Source organism: Trachurus japonicus, chromosome 20 (genome assembly GCF_045865225.1).
Source record: "Trachurus japonicus isolate A0001 chromosome 20, Traja_1.0".
NCBI classification, from domain to species: domain Eukaryota; kingdom Metazoa; phylum Chordata; class Actinopteri; order Carangiformes; family Carangidae; genus Trachurus; species Trachurus japonicus.
In genome coordinates, this window is record NC_140926.1 from 20,505,812 (window position 1) to 20,519,797 (window position 13,986).

A 13,986-nucleotide genomic window follows, 5' to 3' on the forward strand; every position below is an offset into this window, starting at 1 on the left:
TATTATAATTGTATGTTGCAGATACAAGTAATACAGTATAGGAATACATGTAGTAAGAACACTATAGGTACTAATTGTTTTTTTTTAGTTACCATAGGAATAACAATAAAACATATTTTGCATCTAAGTGTATCCATCAAAGGTTGAAAAGATTTATAAGGTAGAAGTGGATTGTGTAGTGAGGATTAAAGCTATTAGATGAGGAAAAGGTACCTTCAGTAAAGACACACCAACTCCAGCTTGCTTAGACTGCACTACTACATGTGAAACACACTAAAAAATAAATAAATATCAAACACATTTTTGGCTCATGCCACATTTAAACTTGATATTTGTCAGTTAACTGGTGGTTTATGTATGTCGTTCATATATGTTTTGTGTAAGATGTCAAGGTGTTTTATTGTCCTAGTCCTGCCTCTTGTACTTTTATCGTCATTGTTTTTTATGTCTAACATCAACCTGCCAATGGGACTGGGGATGGAAATTAGCCACTTGGCTACAATCCCACATATCTACATGTCAATGTCCATTAATATGTACTGTTCCCATTTAAAAATAAATAAATAAATCTGAAATCTGAAAATATCTTATTTTCCTGCTTGGAACTTGGATAATAAACACATGTATTATCTCAGACCAATATATGACATGTTGATTTTCTTCTACAATTCCAAAAACCTGCTGCAGCTCAGTGGCTTTCTGGACACTTGGTGGCAGCAGAAACACGTTGTGAACCAAACATTACTAAATGATTATTTTTGCAATAGTGAACGTGTTAATAAACTGGTGTTAACATGGATGCCTTTTTATATGGTAGGATATTTTGCTGTTATAAATATGTGTTCAGACAGTCATACATCCCCAAACCACTACTGTATGTACTGCAGAAGTGAAGCTTATGAAAGTGTGTATCTGTTTTTTCCCCCCATCACATCAAAATAATCCTCTTGACGTTATTGCCACAGTGGTCTAAGTCGCCTGAATCAGGACTTTCACTTCTCCTTCTGTTCACTCAGACTGAGTACATGCAGTTTCCATCTGTCACAAACTCATACAGTTCTCTGTGAGTCATTTATATGCAGGAGCACCAATTACTGCAACAGATTGGAACAAAATGCTCCTATGAACAGTCTGTACTGTATATAAACACACGCACACTTTGTTTTTTTCCAGCAGACAATTCAATCATCTTTGTCATTGTTTTTCAGTTACATCTAAATAATGCTGTTGTTTTAATTCTGCAGTGGTTTAAGACGTTGTTAAGACTGAATCAGGGCTTTCATTTCTCCTTTTGTTCACTCAGGCCTTCAGTTTTCATCTATCACATACAGTGGTATATGGCAGTGCTCTATTAGCAGCCATCCATGCAGGAGCACCAGTTACCAGTGTTATGAGAAACACAATGTAGTGCTCCTATCAAGAATGGACTGGATAAAAACACACACATTTTACCGGCAGACGATTCAAACAGTTTTGTTTTGTTTTTTTGAAATAAAATATGCACACATACAGTACATAATAGCATCTTTATTACACTGAAATATAAAAGTATATATATTTATCACTATCCTGGAGAGAAAGGACCAAGTCAAGAAAACAACTTGTAGCCTCAATTGTAGCAGTTTTCTCACTGTCATAAGAAAGAAAGACAGAAAGACAGAAAGTGAGACAGAAAGAAAGAAAGAAAGAAAGAAAGAAAGAAAGAAAGAAAGAAAGAAAGAAAGAAAGAAAGAAAGAAAGAAAGAAAGAAAGAAAGAAAGAAAGAAAGAAGAGAGATTTGGAACAGGAAGGCCACAGTGACAGGTTGCCATAGATTCTGTGCACATTTATGGAAGGGAGGCAAACAGTCGAACATACATGCTACCACACATGCACATACATGTTTTTATCTTCCTTTACCTGTGAGGACTTAACACTTACTATAATACATTCCTTGATCCCTGTCCTTAACTTAAACCTTCACCTGCTGCCAAAAGAGCACCAGAAACACCAGGTGCACATGGATCTCAATTTGAGTTTCGGGGTGAGATGCGACCAGCACAGCTGTCTCATGAGTCGCAATATCAAAGTGCAAAAGCAAAAGAGGTTAAATTTGTTTAGTCTATCTGGAAGGCAATACTCTTGATGTGAAAATTATCATAGATGTATTCATGTAGAGACATGTTTTACTCAAAATAAAATTTGAAGCCTGACTAGCCTGGCTCTGTCAAAAGGTAATAAAACCAAAATGTAAAAATGACAGTTGAAGGTTTTACCAGTGGACATGCGCAAGACTATTTATTGACAGGAAGCAGTGGCTTGTCCTCACTGTAAAACCAGAAATTGCCATTTTCACACTGAACTAGAGGTGATGGTGAGAATTAGACAGAGCCAGAGAAGTTATTTTCCCCTGTTTTCCAGTTTTGTGCTATTGAGCATACAGGCATTAGAGTGATATCAGTCTTCTCATACAGTACTTCCCCCCAAGAAAGCAAAAGTGCATTTCTCAGAATGTCAAACTATTCCTTTGTGTAGCACCCATATAGTGTTGGTGAGATTTACTGAAGGGGGAAGAATCCTGATGTGCTTGTAGTTTTAACCAACATTTGAATATTTCACTAAAATCATCTGGCACTAAGAAGAGGAGGAAGAATTGTGAAATATGGCCGAATGCAAGTGCTGTTAATGGCTGATCTGCCGCCTGCAGTGTACCATAGGAGCATCAAGCACAATGTGCCCAATGATAATGATGTGCCTTTAAAGTGTGTGCTTTGACCCCTAAACCCAAATCCAAACTTTTTATTCCAGCATGTTGAAGAAGTCAGGACCAGCCACGATGACCTCACTGTAGATGTAACATCCACAGTCCTCACATGGATGGAAAACAAAACACAAACACGCACACACATCCCTAGATAAAAAGGCAAAAGGCCGCAGAGTGGACGCAGAACAGCACAGAGGTCATTTGAACCAGCCAGGCTAACGGAGGTCGAGTCCCAAAGTTTCCTTCACACTCAGAAACAAAAAAAAGTACCAATGGGGTCGCCACGGCAAACACACCTCCCGTCTCATCGTTTTTACAACCGTGGCAACCACACAGCGACGGGCCACGGTCAATCCCGTAACCGGTGGCACAGCAAGCTCTGACAAGATAGCAGTAAACTGAACAGAGAAGCCTCTTTAAAAGAACAAATAAAGAAGTAAACACAGGATAAGACGGCGTCGGGGAGGGGGAGGGGGGTGGCTGATTGATTCCATGGTGCTGAATTGTTGCTGATGGTGATCGTGATGATCATTTGGCACAAACTTTATCTTGGCTGAAGTGTCTCGGCCAACAGTGAAAAATGTTTTCAGATGATGGCCTCCGATGTGGTGATCAGAGTGCGCAGATGAGGATGCTCCAGTCTTTATTTTGACATATTTTTCTTTATGTGCTCTACTTCCATCTGTGAAACAAATATTGCACAAAGTCAGGACATTTATAAATGTACCTTTCTTTTTCCTTCAGTTATTTGATGCTGGCTAATGTTCAATCATTTTGCAGTGTAAATGGCAAAATATTGAAGCCTAAATATTGAAGAAAAAAATCAAAAAACATTAAAACTTTTAGTCAAAATCATACTGAAGTAGCGGTATATTTTGCCCTCTTGTGGTCAAAATGAGTACAGTACTTTTACACTTTGTAAAAACAAAAACCCTGACAAAAAGAAACTCCACCCACCAGTCCTTTACGAGTCTCACCTGTAAAGTAACACGTATCTTCTTCTCCTCATCCAGGGCACTGGCCAACTGCTTCATCTCCTGCCTGAAGTGCACAACAACACATCAGCATTATGATAAAAAACCATAACACAAGCCTATTGTTAACTTCAGTATGATGCACACATTTACCTGTGTTGGCTCTTCAGCAGTTCCACAGAGGTCCTCAGGTCTCTCAACTGGTTCCTGAGTTCCTCTAGTGTTGGAGGGGTCATGGGCGAGTGCCGGAGCTCGGGGGAGGGGCTCAGACCGGACGAGGAAGACGGGGAGGAGGGTCGATGGCCGGCGTTGGGTGGGGTCAGGACAGAGGGCTTGGCGGGCAGTGGTGCTTTACTATCAGGTGCCTAACAAAAATACAGATTTGTCATTTGAACCTTTTATGAATTATTATATTATTAGTAGTGGTCGTTTAAATGACAGCACAAAATAGACAAAAGGTGAAAAATATTTGACCTTGAGGTGAGAAGAATTTACTCTCAGTTTCAACTTTTAGGTCAACATAGGTAAGTCATCAGAAAAACTGATGTTTAACTTTTTACAATGGTTTTGAACAGGGGTGTCAAACGTGCGGCCCGCAGGCCAAAACCGGCCCGGCAGAAGGTCCAATCCGGCCCTCAGGATGAATTTGCCAAGTGTGAAAATTACATAGAAGACAGAAGAAGCATAATATTGCTGAAATTGCACATATTTTTATCAAGAAATTTCAGGTTTTTCATAATATGTTTTGTAAAACGACAGTACATTAACTACAAACATCTTAATTATGTACTAAAACAAAGGGAAAAATTCATAGTTCTTTTTCTATAAAATAGGTTATCATGCCATTATTTTACTGGTCCGGCCCACTTCAGATCAAATTGTGCTGTATGTGGCCCCTCAACTAAAATTAGTTTGACACCCCTAGTTTAGAACATAATAAACCTTTTAAGACTTTACATTACTAAACTAGTTGAGATTATCAATCATGTCATTGGCATTGTTGTGTCACTTTGTCTTGTGTAAAGAAACAATTATGTAACATGCCAATAATATTGTAGTGCATGACAGGGTGCAAGTCAAGACCATACAGTCTATGCTCAATACATGGAGAAACAGGAAAATCGATGCTGGGGCGCCCTCTGCTGAATAAAATAAATAATGCAAAAAGACTGGATCAAGGTGGTGGTCTTACAGAGATGGTGGGAAGTCCTTTTCTCTGGGATACATCTATAGATCGGATGGGAACAGGCTCCGGCTCATCCCTCCCTCTCTCCTTGTCCTTCCTGTCCTCAACTACAGGCAAGTCCAGGTCAATACTAGACAAGGAGGACTGCAAGAGAGACAGACAAGGGAAAGACGTGTTATAAAATGACTGCCCTGGTCGGTAACACTTTATAATAAGTACACACTATTAAAGGGATAGTTCAACATTTTGGCAAATTGGCTCATTGCCATAATCCCTATGGTTTTAGGAGTAGGTTCATTACCTTTAACTGTCGGTGCAAGCTATTTTTAGAACGGCGGAGCAGAGCCGCAAGCTGCTCAGAGCTATGCTACTGAGGCTAATGGGATTTCTTGGTTTCCCTCATCAAACTCATCAAATACACAATCCAACAACTCAAAAACACTCTCATGGACAAGTTGTTAATGTTAACAGTGTGTACTTATTATACAGTGTTACCCTCTGGTCTTTTTACCTGGGTTACTGCATTTCTCTGGGACACAGCTATAAGATGATTCTGGGGAAGACGCAACAATAACTCAACACTCACGGGTGTGATGATCTGTGAGCGAGGCCGGCGGTCTGTGACTCTCGGCCGCGACGCCGTTGGATGACTGAGCTTCTCTGTTGAAGAAACCACCACATCCAGGTCCACGTCTGCACAAAGACAAAAATAGTACGCACATTTTCAACGAGAGAAGTTGCGCACGCAAAGCGAGAGAGAGAGAGAGAGAGAGCACTCTGACAGTTACAGAGGCACCAACATGCCCTGATCTCATTGGTCGATTGCTCCTGTCAATCACACTCACCGGTGTCATGTGACCTGTCAGGGGTAGAATCTGGTGTCGAAGCCCTGCCCTCAGACTTGGGGCTTTCACACCTGAGCAGGTAAACCATACAACAACATTAGGCGTGATGCGTTCAGGGATGCCTGGATGTTTTCTGAGAGCGCCTGTGTGTGTGAGTGTGTGCGCGAGTGTGTACTGACGCTAGAGGGGGGGGTCTCTCAGGACGCCGCGGGGGTTGGGAGGAGGAGGAGGAGCTTGTCTTTGGGGGGAGGGGTTTCTTGGGAAGGAGAGACGGGAGGGAGGGCTTGGGGATGTCTCCAACCTTCACCTCTTCACCTACACACCCATATATACACATACACACACACATACATACAAAATAATACAAAACACACAGATAATCACTGAAACAGGTTTACAAGACATAAATACTGTACACACAGGTAAAACTTTCACGCACAGACATTCATAATAAGGTGAGGGCAAGGTCGAAGGAGAATAGTGATGAAGAGACGAGCAGCAGCAGCAGCAAAAAATGATTAATTTGATTCAATAGGACTAAAGCCGGTCGAATAAAGATGTTAGAGAATTGCAAGAGAATAAGAACAGAAAGAAGAAGAGGAAGAAGAGAGGTCTGAGGTTGCTCAAAGCTGCAAGAGCAGGAGAGGAAGAAGCTAAGAAAAACATCAGAGGTTTAAAGTGGACAAAGGTGATCAGGATGTTGGCAGCAGTAGGATTTAGTATTGTTATGTCTGTTTTGGTTTCATGAGTTTCCGTCTCCTGATGTGAAAAGTTAGATTTTGCAAAGATACTGTCTAGATTTGACTGTTTTTTGTCAATATGGGGTTTTAGAACTTCCACTAAATATACAGTAAGGCAGTGTTTTTCAACCTTGGGGTCGGGACCCCGCGTGAATTCGCCTGGAAATCAAATGGGGTCGCCTGAAATGTCTAGTACTTGATGAAAAAAATTACTGATAATTTTCTTTCTTTTTTTTTTTAGCTAATTATTTTTCTTTTTAAAATTACGATTAAAAACACCACACAAAGTCTTTAAAAAACTGTATTCTTTACTTTCACATTCTTGAATATAAAGAGTTCAAATAAAATGCAGCATATAAAAATATCTGAGTTGGCGCATCTTGACTGGCGGCCGTCACGTGATGGACAGAAATTTGTGATGTCACAAGCCAAAAAAGGTTGGGAACCACTGCAGTAAGGCTGCTAACTAATCACACATTTTTACTGAATGTATTTAAAAACTGCATAACATAACAGCAATAGATTACTGTATATGAATGGCAATAAAATGTTAAATTTTGATATATTATCTTTATGATACTGTTTTGCAAATAAGAGTATTGTGTGTTTGCGTAGCTTTTTTAGATAACATTGTTGAGTAAACTGTAAGAGCTCGGTACCAAAAACACACCTTGACCTGCTGCTAATGAGCACATCGGCGGGCAAAGCAGATAAAGCTGTTGGTCTTAGTTATTATATTTAAAAGAGGCATTGATGGGAGTTTTTTTTCCTTTTGTTTCCACTTGTTTATTCATACACTGATGAAACGTCATAGACTGAGACTCATGACTGCTGTTGCCCCCTTGTTTCATCATTCTACCTTTTTGTTTTAAATTTTCTTTATTAATTTGAAATATACTTGAAAATTAAAGAAAAACTATATTTAAATAATAAAAAATAAGAAACTGATATGTATGACTTGGGTGTACTGAGGGGTAAGAGGCTTTTGTTTTACAGCAGCAGCCAGCAGCACTGATGCATTTGATTAAAACCACAATGCCCGTGTCTTCCTGTTGCACAAAGACTGTTGTCGGCACCATTTCTTCAATCAAAGCTTTTGATTCTTCGCTTTGCAACAGGGGGCAAACAAACGGAAAGTGTTTTTCCATCTGCCCTCGTTTCAACATTCACCCTTCACACGAACCTACTGCTTGTTTAGCTCCATTTCTGCAACTGAAAAACAGCACCGTCGTCCCGTTTCGCTCTGAGAAGGAAACTCCAGCAGATGTAGAGATGAATTATTAATCATTAAGCGTGTTAGTTGGTTGATTTGCTCCTTGCCAGCTGAACAGATCAGTAGGAAGTTGCGAGATGCTGCAGGCAGAAGTGAGTCGAAGCAGCCGAGTGAGGCCGAAGTGGGTTAAACCGTACCTCGATCCTGGTCTCTCTGGGGCAGATGTTCAGGCCGCTCAGGAGGAACCTTCTTGACCTCAGACTTTTTCTCTACAGGTCAGAATTTAAGGTTTGATTTCTTTTGTTTTCATCTGTCTCTTTTTCTCTCTTTCACAACATACAAGGACAAAGAAGAAAATGTTAGGTGTTACCTGCAGTGTGTTTAGCTGAGGGGGCGCTGGGAGGAGGCGGTTTCTTTGGTCTCTGGAAACACACACAGGTGCAGAAACATTACAAAACCACCTCAGATATCTGTCACGTCTTTGAGACTTTTTAGCCTTCAGACGTCACAGTAAATACACAGCTTTTTACTTGTGTCAAGATGCCAAAAATAACCTCTTTCTCAGCTTCTAGCAGCTTGACAAAGTTGTCTGGGAAGACCCCTTGCCTTCCCCCGATCTCCCCCATCCACCAGCCGGCATCTGCACACTCCTGGACAAAAGATACAGAGATAAGTTATGTTTTGTATTTATTGTTTGTGGATGCAAATGATGTTTTCTTCTAACCAGAACAAACAAGTCCAAACCCACAGGATGCAAACAACCAGTTAGACACACCCACCTACAAGTGACACACACAGATACGTTCTCTTCTCACCTTGGTGATGATGTTGATGATCTCTCCCTCTTTGATCGTCAGCTCGTCTTCATTTTGTCCTTCATACGGAAAGAGAACTTTACACTGCTCCCGCCCTGACAGCCAAATAAATGATATATGAAGTCAGACAGGCCATAAACTAAACGATAACAAGAGGTAGAAGTTTTTATGAGGTATAATTTGTTCTGTGAGAGATGTTTCTGCAAGCAAAGGTCATGTGAAAAATACCCAGATGGTGCCCTTCAGAAGGGCAGACTGAATTAAGAAGATTTTCACGCCAAAAGTTGTTGTGTTACCAAAATGGAATAAGCTGAACACACTGGTCACCACAGTTTACAGTAAATACAGTTATCATGAGAGGGAGAGTTCAGAAAAGGAGAAAAGGGGGAAGAAATACTCTGGTAGGCAAATTGGACACATTCATATTAGCTTTTGAATGTGGAGTCACATTGTAGGCTACTGGAGTAAGCATGCTTTAGCCCATTACCTACAAATCATATGTGCCAAGAAACCATCAAATCCACATTGTTATTTAAATAATTTCCACGTTTGCTTATTGTCTCTCATCCAGTGGACTAGGTCAGTGCAATGCTCTTCATTCCCAACTCCTAAATCTTGGGAATCTGAGCTTTCTTCAAGCACTTGAACACACCAACAACAAGGAAGTATTTTCAAAACAGTGTTTTGTCAGGACTCTGTTACAATATAGCGACAATAACAAATAATACAATGTTAGAATGGAAGGAAGTCTTTTACATGAAAGGCAGGAAATTACATTCCATGTGGGGCATGGATAAAAATATAGTTAAATTATTCTGGAACAAATCAGAGCTAATACATACAGCTGTATAAATGTATAACTGTGTGTAATGTCACACGTACTGTATTTCACACACACTTCTTACCTTTGGCTTTGCTGTCAGGCTCAGTCTTCATGGTTTCAGGGGCAACACCCGCCACTTTCCCCTCGTTGACCTAAATGATGAACAGGTGGATGAGCAGGTGGAGACCTTGAGAAACCTTGAGACCCTCACACACATTTAAATCAAACCTCATGCATGGTTGGTTACCCTTAAACCTGCAGTCGCTCTGTTTCAGTTTGGGATTTCCTGAGCTTTCAGCAGTCTCTCTAGAGAGTTTTATGATGTCGTTTTGGTGGAAATGAAAGGGAAACGTGTGAGAATTTCAAATAGCTCTAGAAGCAATTGAGTATCGCAAAAGTATACACCACCTCAAATGGCCTTTTAAGAAATAAGATGACTTCTTTCATAGATAACATAGCCTCAGGGGATCACAGAGCTAAGCATGCAGTTTTTTCAAAACATTAATTCCCTTAAAAAATATGAGCAACTTTAATGAAAACAGTTATCACAGCTGTTCAAATACAAAAGACTGAACAATTTTAAGCTGTATATCGCTTGATATCTAGTCATAATTTTGCGTAACATTGGATTGTACTGGACACACAAGAGTTATGAACCCAAATCAACTTTCTTACTCTTTCCACCATCAAACGATAAAATAACATCGAAACACCAAACAACCTCCTGACAAACACCTTCAGCAGCCATCACACATCAGACGGTACAGACACCCACAATGTCTTTTGTATTTTCAATAAAGCCAGAGGACAAATGTATAATCCACATTGAATTACGATTATGATTACGATTACGAAAACTTTATTATCCACAGAGTGGAAATTCCTCTTTGGTTTCACCACCATAGACATGTCTCACAACAACAGAACACATAGTGACACAATAAAAACAAGTTTACAATTGTGGGTCTAAGACCTGCCTTATTCAAAGAACCTGCTGTGCAGGGAAACCCTCAGCAAAGGAAAAAACTGGAGTAAACAGGGTACCTAGCTACCGCATTCTGGTCTTATTTATTGCGTTGACAGCTTCTGGGGGAAGGGACTTTTTGTATAGGTTCTTCCTTGCCATCGGTAGTCTATACTGCTTCCCTGAAGGCAAAAGCTCAAACTCTCTGTACATGGGATGAGAGGTGTCATTAATCATCTCCTCAGCTTTACTTCTAATTAATTCATCATAAAGATCAGCTCAAATGTTTCTGTGGCTTCCCTAAAATCTTAGAGGCCAAGTTCACTATTTTCTGCAGTTTGTTTCTCCCTTTAATATTCAGGTTTCCATACCACATGATCATATTAAATGATAAAATACTTTCCACCAGGCTCTTATACACTGTTTCTAAGATACTTTGACTCACTCCCAAACTGTTAATTGTTATTAGCTTTAGGAAATCATCAGTTAACCATTTAGGTTATGCTTAAATGGAGGCCTTGAAGGATGTATGATGAGATCCAATCAAATCTGTACTGTCCCCTTCTGCCATTATTATTGAACCAAGTGTCATCAGGGAAATGAAGCATGCTTCCTAAATGGATTCAGCCTTTTGGAACCACAAGTATTTGCATGGTATTTTATAGCAAACCATCCAGTTGTTAACATACTTCAGTCTTCACCAAAATGGTGAACTGCCAGATATCATTGCTAGCCCTGGAGTGATGATGCTGCCAAGACATTCAATATAAAATAATGCAAAAGAAGGGAAACTAGCCAAATAGAATTAAGCAAAACTGAACTTAATTCAAAAACAAAAGGGTAAAAAACAAAAAACAAAATTCTGATTCACAAACAGAAATAGATCGTCACAAAAACAATTGAAATCATCACTTCTCTCCAGTGAGCATCAGCGTCCCTCGGGCTCTGAGCTAACCAGCTAATTAGAGAGGGTGAAATTGGATTTAGCATAAAAGCCAAGTGAGCTGACTTGAGGATGAAGTGTGTATGTGTGTACGTGGTGTGTGTGTGTGTGTGTGTGTGTGTGTGTGTGTGTGTTTGCATGCTCGTGCGGTACAGGTTGTTAAAGGAGCCGTTGTTTCCCGGCTGGAGTGGATCCCTAGATGGTGTTTGTGGAACCGGGGTGGCTCTTCCCCAGGAAAATACACACACACACACACACACATACACACTCACTCACACACACAGATACACTGTTATTAACAGGACCCGGTCTGTCCCGAACACACACACAGCTCTGTTCTGTTCAGGCTGAGAAAAAAAAAAAAAAAGTCCCAACCACCACCACCACCCACCACCCCCACTAGCTTCTCTCCTCTCTCTCTACACCCTTCCTTTCCTCTCCCCTCCCTCCCTAATGAGACCCATGTGGTGCCACAAGCATTGAGACATCATTGCAACATCACATGCTGCAGTATAGAGGCGGCGCAGATTGACCAATACGTTTATTGATACCGATAGAGTGATGACGACTATTTCTGGGGGTCAGACATTTAAACAAATTTCACAACTCTCACTTGCAAAAAAAAAAAGAAAGTGTTTGAACGTTCGTAGACACACAACAGAACCAACACAGCTGCGTCTACTGTACATCCTGTTGTTTTAGCGCGTCACTGTAAACCAACACTCCATCTGCATGAAGAAAGTGTGACCAGAGGCAGGAAATTCAAACAGGGGTACAATGTGCATGGTGTCATGCTGTTATGCCGATGTGTTGCACCACTCCCGTGTACTGTTTATAAATACTACTAAAGGTGTCTGTCCTTTTGAACATGATATTAAAACACAGGAAACTACGACATTGTCGATCACAAAAATTGTATATGATGTTCCTAAAACCTGAAGTATCTTGCTATAGCCAAGTCGTTGGCTATTTGAGATTGGGGGGGATCACAAGAGATGATTTTTTTTTTTAAAAGAAAAGAAAGAAAGGTCAAAGTCAGTCGAAGACGTGTGTGAGGCTCTGAAACACTGTATCCTACGTTTCCCATATTGCTTCATTACTCAGATTTTCTCAGACGTCAGGAAGTGTCCTCCGAAGGCACAGACGACATTTCACAACAGTTTCCTGAGTGATGGGCAGACAGAACTTCAACATTCCTCTTTACCAAACAGTCACTCTTATCTTTCCTATTCACATTGTTAAACCATCAACACAAAAATAACCTAAAAAAAAGTCCCACCACACAAGTACACTGTGTACAGATCTTTTCATTATCACATGGTTGGTATCATATCCAAATAACTACCTACGGATATAACAATTCATTGTTCTGACTGGGACATTTATTGTATTCAGAATGGAAATCCCATAATACAAACTAAGTCCCTTTTGGTCACGTTGAATAGACCCACATTCATCGATTAGGTGAAGTTTGGACAGTCAGTGGTGATGACCAGAAACAGAATTCACATCAAGTATGAAATTACCATTAATTAATAAACAACATAATTGGAGCACCAGATAAAGAAAAGAGAACAGACAGGAACAGAGGATGAGATATTGATCTTTTCTACACGTTGGTAATCTGCCAGGCAATTTGCATGATCCAAACTACTTCCTGTCAGCAGGGCACTTCAAAAGCTAGTAAAAAATGCATGATTTATTAATGCATTAAGTGGTAAAGTATGTTTTGCCTTAAAGAGCCACTACCCAGCCTAACATAACAATGTATGCTCAGTGTAAACTCGAGGCTGGATGACTCTGACTCACCACAAAGACATAAGATCTGGAGGAAACACTCCACACTTCTCCTTTTGTTGCTCATAGACACTGAACACGGGCATATAAAAAAAGCCCCCCACCCCCAGAATCATTGTCATTTATCTAGAAACCTTGTTCACCTAGCGTTCAATCATTTTGTACATCTGTGTAGCAGTACACCCAACCTTGCAGCAGCTGCACACTGGGACTTCACCCATGTATGAGCCTCCGACCTTCCATTTCACTTCAATTATAAAGTTGACGTGGCTTCCAGTGACTCAGCATCCCCCTCCCTGATCCCGGATGGAGACTGTCACCTCCTCCAGAGCCTCATTAGGGAGCAGAGAGACTTGTCTCAACATAAAGCAACATAACAGCCTCCCGCTCAGCAGGACAGGCTGACAAACATCCTTAGGAACAAGCGCACACACACACACACACACACACACACACACTCTCGTATGTCCACAACAACTACAAAAGAGAGACAGTTTGACAACCAGTATAGTTTTTAAAGGCCTATTTAATTAACCAGTGTGTCAGACCTTAGTGCCATTTGGCCTCTTAGAGGGTGTGGTTAGCCTGGGTTTACAGATGCATCATACTGAAGAAGGTTTTTCTCTTCTAAACATAATTTGACAATTGTGACTTATGCGTATTGCATTAAAGGGTTAGTTCACCAAAATTACAAAACATGAAAAAACCACATTTCCAAACACCTTGTGGTTTCTGGTTTACAATTTCTGCCTTTTACACGAATGCAGAAGAAATATTCAGATACTTTACTACACAAAATACCAATACAATTAAGTCAGGCATTCAAAGTCCTATAAGGAAATGTTCAAAGTATCAGTACTTAGTAATGTAGAAACGTAGGCTTGGAAATACATATTCTGATCAGTTGTATTATTTATTATTAATACGGATTCGTCAATGTAGA

The 13,986-nt window shown here is 40.3% G+C and overlaps 1 protein-coding gene across 5 annotated transcripts in view; it reads right to left on the minus strand.

Annotated features, from left to right (window-relative positions):
- Positions 1-1,738: 1,738 nt before the first annotated feature.
- The window catches only part of sh3kbp1 (SH3-domain kinase binding protein 1), a 37,239-nt gene continuing 24,991 nt past the window's right edge, over positions 1,739-13,986 (minus strand). For 3 of the 5 annotated variants that reach the window (XM_085763128.1, XM_085763127.1, XM_085763126.1), the window contains exons 8-19: positions 9,422-9,491; positions 8,517-8,611; positions 8,256-8,351; positions 8,072-8,123; positions 7,899-7,970; positions 5,928-6,063; positions 5,749-5,819; positions 5,490-5,596; positions 4,910-5,047; positions 3,871-4,082; positions 3,721-3,784; positions 1,739-3,425 (exon numbers count right to left, since the gene is read on the minus strand). In XM_085763128.1, coding sequence (XP_085619254.1) covers positions 3,387-3,425; positions 3,721-3,784; positions 3,871-4,082; positions 4,910-5,047; positions 5,490-5,596; positions 5,749-5,819; positions 5,928-6,063; positions 7,899-7,970; positions 8,072-8,123; positions 8,256-8,351; positions 8,517-8,611; positions 9,422-9,491 — 1,152 coding nt within the window. In that variant the 3' untranslated portion in view covers positions 1,739-3,386. The remainder of the gene's footprint in view (positions 3,426-3,720; positions 3,785-3,870; positions 4,083-4,909; positions 5,048-5,489; positions 5,597-5,748; positions 5,820-5,927; positions 6,064-7,898; positions 7,971-8,071; positions 8,124-8,255; positions 8,352-8,516; positions 8,612-9,421; positions 9,492-13,986) is intronic. The other 2 variants (XM_085763129.1, XM_085763130.1) reach the window with 2 other exon arrangements.